General features: G+C 38.9%; 1 protein-coding gene across 1 annotated transcript in view; it reads right to left on the bottom strand.

Annotated features, from left to right (window-relative positions):
• The window catches only part of DENND5B (DENN domain containing 5B), a 355,051-nt gene that overhangs the window by 36,928 nt on the left and 300,606 nt on the right, over nucleotides 1-17,517 (bottom strand). Inside the window, exons 14-16 of the mRNA XM_042781291.1 lie at nucleotides 14,428-14,556; nucleotides 10,167-10,288; nucleotides 4,789-4,934 (exon numbers count right to left, since the gene is read on the bottom strand). Of these exons, the coding sequence (XP_042637225.1) occupies nucleotides 4,789-4,934; nucleotides 10,167-10,288; nucleotides 14,428-14,556 (397 nt within the window). The remainder of the gene's footprint in view (nucleotides 1-4,788; nucleotides 4,935-10,166; nucleotides 10,289-14,427; nucleotides 14,557-17,517) is intronic.

The following is a 17,517-nucleotide window of genomic DNA, read 5'->3' as shown; positions in this document are numbered from 1 at the left end:
CTGGTCCCTTGTTTCTCCTGCTTTATCTGGCTTCTTTGTGTGGACTGTGATGCTCTGTTGTCTCCCAGGCATTGTGATGGTTTTGTGTTTATATTAAATTGGTGACTGTATGGTGGAATGACTTGCCTATGATTTTCGTTTTCTTTGTTTTGTTTGTATATTATCTACGCAAGCAGGGTACTGTGCTGTGCTCCTCTATTCACTAGCTGATAGCATTTATACACTCACCATCTGTCTCTTTTCCTGTTGTCAGCCTCTCATATGTCCCTGCCAACCTTGGCTAACAGAGCCTATTCTTAGGTCTCTGGAATCTGAATGAGAATGCTATCGCTTTAAAATCCAAAATGGTTGCCACCTGTAAATATTCAAAATGGCTGCACCCTTGGTCACTTCAAATATCCAAAATTGCTGCTGTGTGTAAACAAAACAGCTGCACCCTCTGGACAGCGGAAAGTCAATAGCTCAGGTAGTCTCCCTCTTTGCTGTTTCCCTTCCTAGTCATAGGCCACCAGAGGAGTAATCCCTGCAGCCCTGGTGACCAGAGCTGATCTTAAGGTCAATTCTCAGGTCTCAACACCACTTGGAAATATTCCGGTTGTCAGAGTAACTGACAGTCCGTAGCTCTGACCATCTCTGTACTCACTGTTTTCGTTCAGGTTTTCCCACTAGTTGGTGCCTAATTCACTTCTGCATAGTTCCTTTCAAAGCTCAGGGCTCCAGGGTTATCTTCTGTATCTCTGTCAATTGGTTTTTCTTTTCTTTGTTGAAGAGGGTTTGTGTCACTTCTCTGCCTATTCCTCCATCTTACTAGAAGTCCCTGGATATCACAGGTTGTTAATGAGTCCTCCTCTAATCCTGATGCCACATTCTTCTTCATATTCGGACTACTTGCTCAGCACACAGACTGAATAAGTATGGTGAAAGGATACAACCTGGATACAGTCCCTTCCCAATTTTAAACCCTGCAGTATCCCCTTGTTCTATTTGAATGACAGCCTCCTGGTCTATGCACGGGTTCCCCACGAGTACAATTAAGTGTTTTGGAATTCTCATTCTTCTCAATTTTATCTATGATTTGTTATTATCCACACAATCAAATGCTTTTGCAAAGTCAATAAAACACAAGTAAACATATTTCTGGTATTCTTTGCTTTCAGACAAGATCCATCTGACATCAGCAATGATATCCCTCATTCCATGTCCTCTTCTGAATCCAGGTTGCATTTCTGGAAGTTCTCTGTGAATATACTGCTGCAACCATTTTCAAATTATCTTCAGCAAGATTTTACTTGCGCGTGATATTAATATTGTTTGATAATGTCCATATTCTGTGGGATCACCTTTCTTTGGAATAGGTACAAACATGGATCTCTTCCATATTGGTCTAGTTGAGAGGATTTTTTTTTTTTTTTTTTTTTTATGTTGAGGTATAATCTGTACTGAAGGCTGTAGTCTTTGATCTTCATTAGTGAGTGCTTCAAATCTTCTTCATTTTCAGCAAGTAAGGCTGTATCATCTGCATATCACAGATTGTTAATGAGTCCTCCTCCAATCCTGATGTTGCATTCTTTTTTATATAGTCTAGCTTCTCAGATTACTTGCTCAGCATCCAGACTGAATGAATATGGTCAAAGGATATAACCCTGATGCATACCTTTCTTGATTTTAAACCACGCAGTATCTCCATGTTCTGTTTGAACAACAGCTTCTTTGTGTACAGGTTCCTCATGAGCACAAGTAAGTATTCCGGAATTCCCATTCTCCACAATGCTATCTATAATTTGTTGTTATTCACACAGCTGAATGCCTTTCACAGTCAATAAACACAGCTCAACATCTTTCTAGTATTCTCTGCTTTTAGTGAAGATCCATCTGACATTAATGATGTTATATCTCATTCCACATCTGCTTCTGAATTCAGCTTGAATTTCTGGCATATCCCTGTTGATATACTGCTGCAAATGTTTTTGAATTATTTTCAGTAAAATTTACCTGTGCGTGATATTAATGATATTGTTTGATAATTTCTGCATTCTGTTAGATCACTTCTTTGGAATGGGCACAATTATGGATCTCTTCTACCTGGTATGTCAGGTAGCTGTCTTCCAAATTTCTTAACATATACAAGTGAGGGCTTTCATTGTTGCATCCATTTTCTGAAATATCTCAATGGGTACTCCCATCAACACCTGGAGCCTTACTTTTGTGCCAATTCCTTCAATGCAACTTGGACTTCTTCCTTTAATACAATTGGTTCTTGATCATATGCTACCTTCTGAAATAGTTGAACAGCAACAAATTATTTTTGGTACAGTTACTGTATTCCTTCAATCTTCTTTTGATAATACTGTATTGTTCACCATTTTGCCCATAGAATTCTTTAATATTGCAACTCAAGGCTTGACTTTTTTCTTCAGTTCTTTCAGCTTGACAAATGCAAAGTGTGTTCTTTCCTTTTGGTTTTCTAATTCCAGGTCTTTATACATTTCATTACACTACTTAGTCTTCTTCATCTGCCTTTTGAAATCTTCTGTCCAGCTGTTTTACTTCATCATTTCTTCCATTCACTTTAGCTACTCTCTGATAAAGAGCAAGTTTCAAAGTCTGTTCTGACATCCATTTTGGTCTTTGCTTCTTTTCTGTCTTCACAATGACCGTGTTTTCTTCCTGGATGTCATTCCACAACTCATCTGGCCTTCAGTCATTGGTGTTCCATGTGTCAAATCTATTCTTCAGATGGCCCTAAATTCATGTGGGATATAATAAGTTCACAAGAGTCAACTCTCATGAAGTTGTTTTACTTTTCTTCAGCTTCAGCTTAAACCTGCATATGAGCAACTGATAATCTGTTTCATAGTTAGTTCTTGACCTTGTTCTGACTGATGATACTGAACTTCTCTGTTGTTTCTTTCCACAGATGTTGCTGACTGGATTCCTGTGTATTTCACCTGGTGAGGTCCACATGTATAGTCACCATTTATGTTTTTGAAAAAACGTATTTGCAATGACTATGCTATTGGTCATGCAACATTCTATCATGCGATTTCCATTGTCATTTCTATCACCAAGGCCATATTTTCCAACTATCAATGATTTTTCTTTGTTTCCAACTTTTGCATTCTAATCAGTAACTATCAATGCATCTTGATTGGTCAATTTCAGATGGCAGAAGTTGGTAAAAATCTTCAATTTCTTTATCTTTGGCTTTACTGGTTGGTGGGTAAATATGAATAGTAGTATTATGAATTGGTCTTTCTTGTAGGTGTATGGGTATTTTCCTATCACTGATAGCATTCTACTTCAGGACAGATTTGGAAATGTTCTTTTTGATGATGAATGTGATCCCTGGCATAGTATACCATATCATTGCTTGTTTCAAACTGGCTAATACCAGTCCATTTCAGCTCACTAATGCTTATATCTATCTATCTTTATGCATTCCATTTCATTTCAGACAACTCCTATTTTCCTAGATTCATACTTCATATGTTCCAAGTTCTATTCATGAATGAACGTTTACAGAGTTTTCTTCTCATTTTGAATCATGCCACATCAGTAAACGAAGTTCCTGAAAGCTTTACTCCAGCCACATCATCAAGGTTGACTCTACTTTGAGGAGGCAGCTCTTCCCCAGCCATATTTTCAGTGTCTTCCAACCTGAGGAGCTCATCTTCTGGAACTACCAAACAATGTTTCAGAACTATGTCAGACAAGGTTTCACTGTTATTCATAATGTGTTCAGTAGTCAAATTTTCTCAGAAGTGGACAGTCATGTCCTTTCTTGTCTGTCTCAGTCTAGAAGCTTCTCTGAAGCCTGTCCACCATGGGTGATCCTGCTGGTATTTGAGATACTGGTGGCATAGCTTCCATCATCTCAGCAACATGCAAGCCCCACCACATTATGACAAACTGACAGATGAGTGGTGTTGCAAGGCACTACATAGGAATCAAAAAATGGTAAACCCCCTAAGGACCTTAATAATACAAATATAAAAAGAGAGCTTAAACAACAGCATTTAAAACAATCATAAAAATACAAAACAAATTAAACTACTTAAGATAACTGTGGTAGTTACACGTGGCTGGACCTGGGTGGGTGGCTGGGCAGCTGGTGGTAGTTATTCCCCATGACAAGAGTGGCAATCAACTCCATGGCAGGTTCTACCACAAGCAGTTGAGTAGCTGCTTTGGGTATGTGGTCTGCTTCCCAAAGCTGCTTCCCATATATAAGCAGCAGCTTTGGGAACGAGCTCAAGCTTATGGCACGCTTGAACCCTGCATGTAGCCATGTCGTTGTTCAGCAGCCTGTCATGCTCTGCCAACTTTGGGACTTTGAATGGACTTGAATTAATGGCCTGACATGTGGTTTGGTAACATCGGGACTGTGCCTTTTCACTTGTTGACCTTGAGTTTGTCAGCCTCAGTAACTAGCAGCTGCCTGAGTGGAGAGATGCCTCTAGCTTCAACAGGCCGGGAGCAAGAGGCAGAGCTGAAGCCCAAGGTCAAGGGGCTTTCACACAGCTTCTAGAGCCTGACACTTGGAACTCGGACTTCTAGCCTCCTGAACTGTAAGAGAATAAACTCCTGTTTGTTAAGGCCACTCTATTTGTGGTATATATTCTTGTCAGAGGAGCACAGAACAATAACTTAGGTATATAGTCATAAAATTGATCTTGCATGTTTAAGTGTTCCTGTATATTATTTGACTCAAGAAAAAAAGCAAAAACTGGAATTCCTGTGTAGAACTATATTTGACACTCTGCTAAGAAGGTTATTAGCTCAACCTACCTCAAAAGTCATTTCAAGGAGGTTTTTGGGAATTTGCATTACTCCTGTGTCTCCCAACTCTCCTGCTACACAGATCCATGGGTTGGATGTGATGATTGCATTGCTCAGCTTTTTGATTGGGATGATCACTGACCTGTATGGAATCACTGAAAGAAAAATGGTGACGTTAATTAAAAATTACAGTAAAATTTTCCTGATGACAAAACACATTAATATATCTGCAGAACTCTGTTGGCTTTCACAGATATTTTGCTTTTTATGTTCTATCAAAATGCACTTACACAAGAATTAGATTATAACCTCTTCAAGCTAGACAGAACCCTGGTAGTGTAGTGGTTAAGTGGTTGGCTTCTAACTGTAAGATTCATAGTTCAAACCCACTAGCCACTCAAAGGGAGAAAGATGTGCCAGTCTGCCTCTGTAAAGATTCACAGACTTGGAAACCCTACAGGGCAGTTTTATTCTGCCCTACAGAGTTACTATGAGTCAGAACTGACTGAATAGGAATGGGGTTGGTGTTTTTTTTTTTCTGGGTCAGTCTAGAGGAACTATAAGTACAAATAAACTACAAGTACCAATACTTGTGGCAGTGGTTTCCATGGCATATACATCACCATGTATGTATGGCAATGCTATCACCACAAATACACATCACTACTAAATTTGTAAGCAATCTCACAGGCATTAACACCAGAGTACCTGAAGACATGAACGATGACTATACTATACAGTATTCTCATTGCTTTAATGCTTTTGAAAATTAATTTTGTATCAAAATCAAATACCAAAACCTAACTCACTGCTGTTGTCATTTCCGACTCATAGCGACCCCTCCTTGGGTTTCTGAGACAGTATCACTACGTAAGTAGATTGTCTAACCTTCCTTCTGAAGAGTGTTTGGTGGGTTTGAACCGCCAGCCTTCTGGTTAGCAGTCAAATGCCTTAGGCACTATGCCACCAGATTATGCTACAAATAAGCATAATTACTGTTATGATTTTTTAATGAAAAGGATGGATGACTTCTGGGTATTTCTTTACTGTTGCTTTTGGGATCTCCATTCTGGACGTAACATAACGTATGTAAATAAACCATGACTTGGAAAGCTATTAAGGTGACTGATTCATGTACAAGAGCAACTGCAGGGAAACGATCAAGATGATGAAACCTTTTCTCTCTCAAGGTCTTCAAAAGGCACACCACTAGATGTCACTGTCCTATCACTGTCCTGTTCAAATGTGAAAGCACAACAAAGACATTACATTTCCTTCTCTTCAGAAAAAAAAAATGGGGATGTTTTAAACACAGTAGCATTTTATTTTCTTTTTTCATCAGACCCACACTTTTTGTCTTAGCAGGATGAAATAAATGTTTTTTTGTTAGTATCCTTGGGATTTCTGCTCATTCAATCACAAGCGAGTGCTAGAAATCCCCCTTGAAAGATCCACACATAGGATTAAAAACATTTACTGGACGGTGTCTAGATACAATCTCACAATATGAGTTCAAGGTTCAATGCACTCTTAAATGAGAGAAATAAATGGGATAAACGGTTCGTTTCCCTAATTTTACATAAATGACTTTCCTTATGTTGGGTGAATAACCTCCTTTTTCTACTCTTTGATTTTGACTGAAGGAAAGGAAAATGTCAGAGAAAAGGCCATGCTTTCATGGTTTAGTAATCATAAGAATCAAATGGTTTTTGAAACTGAAAGCAGAAGAGGTTAGCTAAGACTTTATTTTAGGTGCCAGAAGGTTCTCTCATTTCTTGCTTTGATAGAAATAGTAAAGCTACAGAAAAAGGCCTGTTTGGGGTCAACAGTTCTCTGGCTGCAAAGGGCCCACAGACACACAACAGTGGCTTCAATAAAGTATAAAAAGAGCAATATTATTGAACTCAAAATTCTTCTTTGTGATGCAGTGAATTATAAGGCTCTTCTAGCCATAGTGTTTGTGACTTCCACCAGATTACTAGGTGGAGCTGTGGAAAAATAAGGTGTTTGTGGCTCATCAAGGGGACTGGATAGTTTGTTAGTAATGTAAATAAGGTTACCTGGGAGCTTTGTAGGGGTGGGACCAAGAAAACAAGGTGTATGGAACCTTAATGTAGGTACTGGTTAGTTTTATCATTCTGCTAGGCTTAAAATGAGCCTTCCGAGAGCCAGAAAGGAGGATCTATCTCACAGCCATCAAGAGTGAAGAGCTGGAGGTGGAGTGGAGTGCATCCTTGGATCCAAGATGCCTGCACTGGATATCCTTGGTAGAAAGACCGGTAGAGAGACGGCGGCAGCGATGGCAGCAGCAGCAAGAAGCACAAGTCAGAGCAGTGGCTATGCTGCCCTCGGAGCAAGAAATCCAGTATCTTTGGTCAGGAGGCTTGCTGATGGAGAGGTGTGCACTACGTTCACCTATTGCTAGAGCCAACAGAGCTTTGTAACACTTGCCTGGCCAGGCCAAGGGGCCAAGGGCCAGAGAAGGGTATGTGAGGGCAGAGCAAAAAGGACACTGTCCTGAAAAAAGAATTATATCCTGAGAGCATTTGTGAACCTGAATTCTAGTCTGTTACTTCCTTAATAAACTCCATAATTGTGAGTATTGTCTGTGAGTTCTGTGTGGTCATTATAATGAATTAATGAACCCAGCAGAGAAGCAGTAAGTGGCATGGGAGAGACAGCTAGTATCAGAATTGATAAAAAGTCTGGACGGTGGTGGCATGTCTGGCCTCATAGGAATCAGCTTTGGGCTGTTGGTGTCTCCCCCTTGTGAAGTTAGAGGATGTCAGGGGAAGATGCCACCCCCAAGTCCTTTTTGCATTCTTTCATTAAGTTTATCAATTCCTCAAACTGAAAGAGTTGCTCAGATGAGAGACCTGCACATACAAGGAGTAAGGATCAAAGGAATATTAACTACCTCTGCTGTTAATCCTTTGCTTTTAAAACTGTATGTAACACCTTAGATTCTTATAACTACTGATACAAATAATAGGAGCTTGGCAGATAACTTTTAAAAACAAAAACAATGAAGCTAAACTCACTGCCAAGGAGTCAATTCCAACTCATAGTTACTGTGTAGGACAAAGCAGAACTGCCCTATAAGATTTCCAAGGATGCAGATCTTCACAGAAGCAGAATGCCTCATCTTTCTCTCATGGAGAAGCTGGTGGGTTCGAACTACTGACCCTCTGGTTAGCAGCCCAATGCTTTAACCACTGCACCAGTAGAGCTCCTAAGCTTGACAAATATCATAGGTTGATATGATAAAAAGGTCTACCTATGGAAAATAGTGAAAGCACTGAAATCGTGCCCTTTGTCCAAACATCTGACACCCGTCTTTTAGATAACACTAACATAATACCAGCTCAAAAATACAAGTCAAGCTTGTTAATCTTTTACTTAACACATTATGGCACTACATGTAAATGATAACTGCATCACCCTTGTTTTCACTGATGAAAACTGGTCTATGATATGCTCAAAGTCATTTTTTTCAGCTTCTTCTCTTTCTACTCCCAACAGAGCAAGATCACACAGTCCGACTTGACTCATAGAGGCTTTCCTTAAAGTTTTAACTTGCTGGATGACCCATCACAGCTTATGATGAAAACCATAATGGTTAATAGAAACTGCTCAGTAACACCACCTTCAAGTGGCACCATATCTTAGATACGCCTCCATTCTAATATCCATTCCAATGTCCCTTCTCCTTGTCTGCCTTTACCACACAGACTAAAAAGCCAAAATCCACATGGTTCTGGTCAGTAAAATGCTGGTGATATTTATTGGAATTTCTTGGAAAATAATGCTTTTCTAACATAGATCCTTTTCTCTTCCTCCTTTCTGCTGGAAGCTGGTTCAGAAGAACAGCCATCAAATGATGATGAGTTGATTAGCCCACATTGAATGATTCTAAGAGGAAAGGGTCCATGATGGCACTGTGGACTGCCTACATTCAGACTTCTCATTATTATATAAGAAAAACACAATTACTAATTTCTTTAAGCCACTGTTTCTCAAGTTTCTGATACTTGTGGCTGAACACAATTCCTAACCTATAAAAACTCAAAAAACTCACTGCTGTTGAGTTGGACCTGACTCATAGCGACCCCTCCTTGGGTTTCCGAGGCGGTATCACTACAGAAATAGATTGCCCAACCTTCCTTCTGAGGAGTGGCTGGTGTGTTTGAACCACCAGTCTTCTGGCTAGCAGTCAAGTGCTTTAGGTATTATGCCACCAGAAGTGAAAATTCACCAAAGAAGGGAAGGGAGACCACTACAAACATGCATTTAAAAAAAAACAAAAAGAAAACCACCGTTACTGAGTCGATTCCGACTTATAGTGACCACCCTTGGGTTTCCGAGGCAGTAAATCTTTACGGAAGTAGATTGCTCAGTCTTCCTTCTTCAGATTGGCTGGTGAGTTTGAACCACCAACCTTCAGGTTAGCAGTCAAATGCCTTAGGCACTGTGCCACCAGAACTCACATTAATAATGGTAAATAGAGTAAATGTTGTAATTCAACATTCTATTAAGAATACATCTTTAGTCAGCATGTCTTCCCACTGCTGTGTGCTGTCAATTCTGACTCATAGTGACCCTGTATGACAGAGTAAAACTGCCCCATAGGGTTTCCTGAGCTGTAATATTAATAGGAGCAAATATCCAGGTCTTTTCTCCCATAGAGTGGTTGGTAGATTCAAATTGCCAATCTTTTGGTGAGCAGCTAAATGCTTACCCATTGTGCCACCAGGATGCCTGTCATCCCACTATAGATCTTTCTGAATCATCAAAGTTTAACTGATGTTTATTATCATATACTCATTATCTGAATCTATGTTTTTAGATGTGATAGGGGATATCTGTAATAAAACATTTATTTTCACAGTATCCTAGGGTAGGACTTCCTATTACAGGCTGAATTTCTTGGGAAGCTGAATCTGAGTCAGAGATTAACGTGCAGAATGTGTATTAGAGAGTATTTGTGGGGTCAACATATAGAAGGAAGCAGGATTGGTGAAGGGAGAAGTTGGCTGCAATGCAGGCTCAACGAAGTCCTCAGCTGACCTCATCGTGAGCTCTGGGACAGCTCTTAGCTCAGTTACTGGGGTCTGGCTGCCATTGGAAAAATGAATCACTTCAGGTAAAGTAGTTAAAGAAGTTTTCTTCAGTGAGGCAACCTCCACAAGGGCTGACTTCTGAGGGCTGTCTTCTGGAAGCAGTTCTAGCAACTGGAAAATGTCCATTCCTAAATGGTGAGCTGGGTGGTGCACATGGTGCCTATCTCACTACACTATGGTATGACTGGCTGTTAAACATATAAATTGTTTTATTCCACTAGTCACCCGAGAAATTCTTCACTTAACAGGTCAATTCTCCAGACTTACTGATAGTGGTGAACACACTGGTGAAGCAGAAATAGTCCACAGCATTGAGGGAAAGAAGATGGTAAAGAAACTGCTCTCTTTCTTCCTCACAACGTAGGAAAGCATACCGCTTATAAAGCTTCCTAGGAAGGGGTAAGACAAGCACAAAACCTCAGACAATAGCATACTACATTCATGCTTTTCTTTACACCTTCCATTAAAAACTACCTCCACTTAGACAACCTCTTGGTAGGCACTTTAATCCTGAAAGAACAGAAAAGTCACAAAAATGAACATATAAACAGTTAATATATAATACATTTTTAACCTCACTAGTAATTAAAGAAAACAAAACAAAACCATGCATCCAGCTTGTCTGTCATGCCAGTAAAGATTTAAATAGTGATGATCCATGATGACAAAGGGGGCAATAAATAGTAATTCTCACAGCCTGTAGGAGTGAACATCTCAGGAAAGCAATGTGCTGGCAATAATTACTTTATACCCCTTGACTCATGAATTTTACTTTTAGGACTCAGTCCTAAGGATATAATACAAGATGTGGGCAAAGATTTATTTGCAGATGTCCGCTGAAGTGTTTTAACTGAAAATATATCATGGTAGACACATGTTAGAATACTGTGTGGCTATTAAAAATAGTTTAGGAAGAATTTAATACCACCACCATTATTACTAAAAGCAGTAAGTAACTTATTGAACACTTGTATTTAAGCACTGTACTAAGTGTTTTATACGTATTAATATACTTAATCCTCATGATCACCATATGAGGTAAGTAAGTCTATCAGCGTTCTCCTTTTATAGATGGGAAAACATGCAAAGAAATACCTTGTCTTAAGGCACTCAAATGTTGCTGATGCTGTTAGGGGTATTCAAGTTGATTTCAACTCACAACACTGTGTACAACAGAATCAAATACTGCCCAGTCACGTACCACCCTCAAAATAGTGCTATGTTTAAGCCCATTTTTTAAGGCAGCCACTGTGCCAATCCATTTCCTTCAGGGCCTTCCTCTTTGTCACTGACCTTTACTTTACCAAGCATGATATCCTTCTTCAGGGACTAGACCCTCCTAATAACATGACCAAAGTATGAGAGACAAAGTCTGGCCATTCTCACTTTTAAGGAGCATTCTGACTATACTTTTTCCAAACCAGATTTGTTTGTACTTCTGGTAGTCCATGGTATATTCAATATTCTTTGCCAATACAATTCAAATGCATCAGTTCTTCTGCAGTCTTCCTTATTCATTGTTCAACTTTCACATGCATATAAGGCTGCTGAAACGACAATGGCTTGGGTCAACTGCACCTTAGTCTTCAAAGTGACATCTTTGCTGCTCTTTAACACATTAGATAGAATTCTCTGCCAACAGATATGCTAAATGCAATATGTCATTTGATCTCTTGACTGCCGCTTCCATGGGTGTTGACTGTGGATCCAAGTAAAATGAAATCCTTGACAACTTCAATATTTTCTCTCTTTATCATGATGTTGCTTATTGCACCAGTTGCAAGAATTTTTATTTATTTCATGTTGAGATGTAATCCATACTGAAGTCTGTACTCTCTGATTTTCATCAGTAAGTGCTTCAAGTCTTCTTCACTTTCAACAAGGAAGATTGTGTCATTTGCATATTGCAGGTTGTTAATGAGTCTCTCTATTCTTGATGCCACATTCTTCTTCATATAGCCTGTTGTTGTTGTTGCTATGTGGCGTGGAGTTGGACTCGACTCATAGTAACCCCTCCATGGGTTTCCGAGGCAGTACCACTACGGAAGTAGATTGCCCCATCTTCCTTCCGAGGAGTGGCTGGTGGTCATATAGCCTAGCTTCTTTAATTATTTGCTCAGCATACAGATTCAATAAGTATGCTGAAAGGATACAACCTTAAGGAATACCTTTCCTGATTTTAAACCAGAGTTTAAACCACACAACCCTTGTTCTGTTTGAATGACAGCCTCTTGGCCTATACACAGGTTCCTCATGAGACCAGTTAGTTGTCAGCAATGATATACCTTCGTTCCATGCCCTTTTTTGAATCTAGCTTGAATTTCTGGCAGTTCCCTGTCTATGTATGTCAGCCTTTGAATTATTTTTAGCCAACTTTTACTTGTGTGTGATATTAATGATACTGTTCAATAATTTTCACATTGTTGGATCACGTTTCTTCTGAATTGGCATAAATACGGATCTCTTCCAGTCAGTTGTACAGGTAGCTGTTTTCCAATTTCTTTTGCATAGACAAGTGAGCACTTCTACTGTTGCAGTCTTTGTTGAAACATCTCTATGGGTATTCCATCAATTCTTGGAGGTTTTTTTTTTTTTTTTTAAAACCAATTCCTTCAGTGCAGCTTAGACTTCTTCCTTCAGTACCACTGGTTCTTGATCATATGCTACCTCTTGAAATGTTTGAACATCAACCCATTTTTCTTGGTCCAGTGACTCTGTGTATTCCTTCCATTTGCTTTTGATGCTTCCTACATGGTTCAATCTTGTTTCTTCAGTATTGCAACTTAAGACTTGGATTTTTTCTTCAGTTCTGTCCCTTTTGGATTTCTAACTCCAGGCCTTTGCACATTTCATTGTAATATTTTACTGTGTCTTCTTGAGCTGCCCTTTGAAATCTTCAGTTCAGTTCTTTTACTTCATCATTTTTTCCATTCACTTTAGCTACTCTCTCTTTTTTCCAATTGTGTTTTGGGTGCAGATTTACATAGCAAACTTGTTTTACATTCAACAGTTCATACACATCTATTCCACAGCCCCGATTACCATCCCCAACTGTAATAAACTCTCCTTCCCTCTTCCCTCTATGACCACCCCCTCCCTGTGACCTTCTTATCCATGCATTCCTGTCTGTCCAGCTTTCCCTCTATATGAGTGCTACCCCTTTGGTGTCTCATGGCTGATTGATCCAAGGGGTACTTCTCTCTAGAGTAGGTGGATCCATCAACCTGGAGTAGGTGTTTTGTATGAAGGTTTTTCTACTGTTGGGCTGAGAGCCAATCCATTTAACTGAGCCCAGTTCTAGGCCCGAAGGGTAACCCAGGGCCATAGTCTCGGGGGTTCCACCAGTCTCTCTCTGATCAGCAATTCTGGTCATTTTTATGTTTTTGAATTTTGTTCCACATTTTTCCTCCCACTGTATCCAAGATCTCCAGATTTGATCCCTTTTTGAGTAGCTGGCATTGAGAGCCAGGCCATCTAGTTCTTCTGGTCTTAGGTCATGGAGGCTGAGGTCCTCGTTGTCCTTCTTATCTTTGGACTAATTGTTTCCAGATGAGTTCGATCTTCTTCACTCTTCTTTGCCCCAGATAAGAGGAGACCAATAGTTGCATCTTAGATGGCCACTTGAAAGCTTTTAAGATCCTAGTTGCTATTTGCCAAATTAGGTTGTAGAACAAAATTTTTATGAACTTTGTGTGCCAATTGAGCATGACGTCCCCTGAGACTATGGTCTCGAGCCCTCAGGCCTGTTGATTCTCTCTTGCAAGATGTTTGGTTGTCTCTGAGAAATTATTCCAACCCTGTCTTCTGTTGTTTCTATAATGTATGTGTCTAATTTTGTAGTACAAGTGCACATGTAACATTATCTTCAGCCAAATCTATCCTTGGGTAGGGTGTATTCCTGTTGGCCTACTCTCACCTGCTCTTCTCACCTGTCTATGCATTAATCTGAAGCCTGGTATTTGGTGGTAGTGGTACTTCAGTGTTGTGTATGTAATAGCATTATATTATAGAGAATAGCTACTCTCCTTTTAAGAGCAAGTTTCAGAGGCTGTTCTGATACCCATTTGGTCTTGCCTTTCTTTCCATCTTTGTAACATCCTTCTGCTTTCTTCCCGTATGATGTCCTGGATGTCATCCCACAACCTGCCTGGTCTTTGGTGAGTGCTGTTTTTTTTGCTACTCCAGGTTTCTGTTGTGACCTTTCCAGTATTATGCAAGGTTTACTTAGTTCAACCCGTCTTTTTAATGCTGTTATTAGCTTGTGTGGACCAGTTAGCTTTTTTTTTTTTCAGATTCAATGGGCACAGTCTGGCCTTTCGTTGTGAAATCTGTTGTGCCGTCCTAGACATGACTGAGTATTATGTCAAGATGTATGGTTTCTGAAGCTCCTATACCTGTTAGGAAAGAATGTATGTACTCAGGAATCAGCAATTCATACTTAAGAAGCCAGTTTCTGTCAGTTGATACAACGGACTCTGAACGCACAGAAGTCACTGAAACAGAAATGTCTTGAAAGGAAATCTCTTACTTGGTGAGTGGCTGGTTAGAAAGCAACTGCTTGAGATGCTGGGACAAGAGCTTCTTTTCTAGGGACAGTCTTATCCATGCCCGAGCTCGTCCGACATCAGTCTTGATCTCACTCATGTTTTGAATATGCCTAAAGAACAGCAGCAACAGCAAAGATGTAAATCCTGAAGACAACTTCAAACTGAAAAGAACTAGAGTTACAGCACTTGGTACAGTTCTTTTATCCTTAAAGGGAGTAGGGGATAATACACATTTTATGTTGATTAAATCTTTAAAGGTTATATCTGAATCATAAATTTAGTCCCACATCTAAATTACCATTTACAACACAAGTACAAAGTCCTAAGACAAAGCTTTTAATACCCATTCACTCTTTCAGGCTTTACATCCTTGTTTTAGACCACAGACATCTGTAAGCTGACATTTAGTTATTTCTTATGGTCAGGAAAACAAAAGTAGTAAGACAGGTTGAATATTCAAGTTCTTACTCAAACTTATTCGAAGTTGTTCTGTAGTTTAATGAAATATCTGCCACACTTTACTGAATCATTTTTCAAGTAATCTTGGACAGCATATGGAAAATATGAAATCTTACTTTCTACGGCATTGGAGAAGATAAGCTTTACTGCACTGACAAATTAAAATTTCTTCAAAGTTGGAGAAGACTTGGAAAATTGTGTGGCTACAAAAAAAGTGTAGTCAAATACCTATAAATGTTACATACATGTATGAATTTGTATTCTGTGTAAATGTCAATGCTATACCCAACAGGACTGAATTTATGTTTCTAAATGCTTTTTTCTGTTCATTGAGGGGGAAAAGAAATGGCAGGAAGGTCAAGGGTGGTAACTGTACAACCACTATAGTGAGTCACTGAAAAGTCTTTGTTTCTGTGACCCACCATCCCCTCCTTTTTTATTTTTATATCGGAAATGACTCATCATGGCTCTAATAAATACTGTAACGACTCTTTTCTCTGCTGATTCTAAGTGTTCAGATTAAAGGATATCCTCCATGCAAAACATATACATTCGCATTCTGTCTCTGTGACACTCTCTCATACTCCCTTTTCTTGTTCAAATATTTGGTTCTGAAGATTCAGGCCTTCAACCTTCAGTGATGATGTATGATCAAACACCCTTGAGAAACAAGATGTAAAGCATTTTTTATCATACAGACACCCTAAAAAGTGGCTTAAAAGTAAGTCAGATGAGGAGATAAAAAATTCTGTTGCGATTTTTGTGGGGTTTAGCTAACATTACCTCACTTTTAAGAACTTTCAGAATCTATCACAAACTTTTTATTTATTTTGACAAGACTTTTTATTTTAAAGAGCTAATACCATTACACATGATCACATGGGGAGAAAGTACTTATCAATCAAGTACTTAATGTTCAACAGTATTTATGAGGTACTCCTGTGAGTACAGTGCCATGTTACAGCTTAAATAAGAGGACCAAGATGAATCAAAATGTATTAATTAAAAATGAATCTATATGAAGTTTGCTAATTATTTATGATGTTAATCTTCTCTTAAGTATTCTCCCTACTCAAACACAGTAAAATCTATTGAAATTAGTTTTATTCTGGACTTAAATATCTGGAGACATGGTACGTGAAAAACGGCAAAGGGAAAAATAACTGTAATTTGAAAAAAAAAAATCTGTGTTTCAGGAAATTGAGAAGGAATGAAATAAAGTGAAACGTATTTTAGGTACCAGTCAGCTTTCTCATCACAGAAGTATCTCTGCTAATTTTTCTGGAAGGAGGCATGTGTTTTTTTAGAGATGAGGCCTCCAAACTTTTCTCAAGCTCCTCTTGTTCTCTGGCACCAGAGAAATCAATCTGCCTAAAATATTGTCTACTTAATGTTGTTCCTTTATTCAAAAACTTTCAAGAGTGCATAGGATACAGCCTGAACTGTTCAGGCTGGCATTCTTCTACTGCTCAGCTTCACCCTTTCCAATATTATTTTCCTATTAACAAAAAACATGTACCATTCAAGGGAGTCTGATTTACTCGACTTTGCTTCCCATTACCTGAAGCACTCTCTTTTAGCTTATTTGATTCTATTAGTCTTTGATATCCCAGCTTCTACTATGGAGTTTTCTTTGACCATGATAGCCTTCAACGACCTCTCTAATTTATGGATTTCTAGACTGGCAGTTCAAACCCACCAGCCACTCCTTGGAAGGAAGGTTGGGCAATCTACTTCTGTAGTGATACCACCTTGGAAACTAAAGGAGGGGTCGCTATGAGTCGGATCCAACTCTATGGCAGTGAGTCAGTGAGTGAGAGTCTAATCTATCACTTATCATCATAATTCCTAGTACTTTCATCATCATCTTTTGGTATAAATTTTTCTCAGTTCAACATAAGCTCCCTGGGGACAAGGAGTCCAATACTTCTTAGCCTTGCTTCCTTCTCTGTACCTTTATAGGGCCTAGTATAATGTCTCTAGCATAAAATAAGAACTCAGAAAGTCCTGCCGAATAAATCTATAGTATCTAATTGTACGCTTCAAAACAATTTATATGTATCATGTTACTGAACTTTAATCCAATTAAAAAATATTTGCTGTGGGATATACAGGCGATAACTGTAGTTGCTGTCAATAAATCATACATCTGTAAAAAGGTGAAAGATTAATTTGCTGTGTAATTATATAGTTTCAATGTTTTTTAATGGAGAAATTTATTATAGGCAATTTCTTTGGCATTGAGTATAATATCACACAAGTATTGCTTCCAAAAAAGATACTGTTAATTTACAAATAAACATATATAATGTAGTTTAAAGAATTTGATTGGTTTCTAACTCTGATATAAAAGCTTTTAAATGTAGAAGCTTTTTTTTTTTTTACTGTGATTTCAGTGGAAGTTTACAGAGCAAATTCACTTTCCATACAGCAGTTCATATACACTTTGTCTCATGACATTGACAATAATTTACCACAATGCAACAGCTCCCCCCACATCCTGCCCATAGTTACCTTTTCCCTGTGTCCATCCCTCCATGCACTCCTGGCCCCTGAGCTGTCTCCCTGTGCATAAACAGCCCTTCTTTCTCCCATGATTGTTCTCTCCAAGG

The sequence above is a fragment of the Orycteropus afer genome, unplaced genomic scaffold (genome assembly GCF_000298275.1).
Source record: "Orycteropus afer afer isolate SDZICR_OR568_19922 unplaced genomic scaffold, OryAfe1.0 scaffold00100, whole genome shotgun sequence".
Taxonomy (NCBI): Eukaryota; Metazoa; Chordata; class Mammalia; order Tubulidentata; family Orycteropodidae; genus Orycteropus; species Orycteropus afer.
The sequence above is the reverse complement of the archived record's forward strand: the minus strand, read 5'-3'. Positions and strand labels throughout refer to the sequence as shown.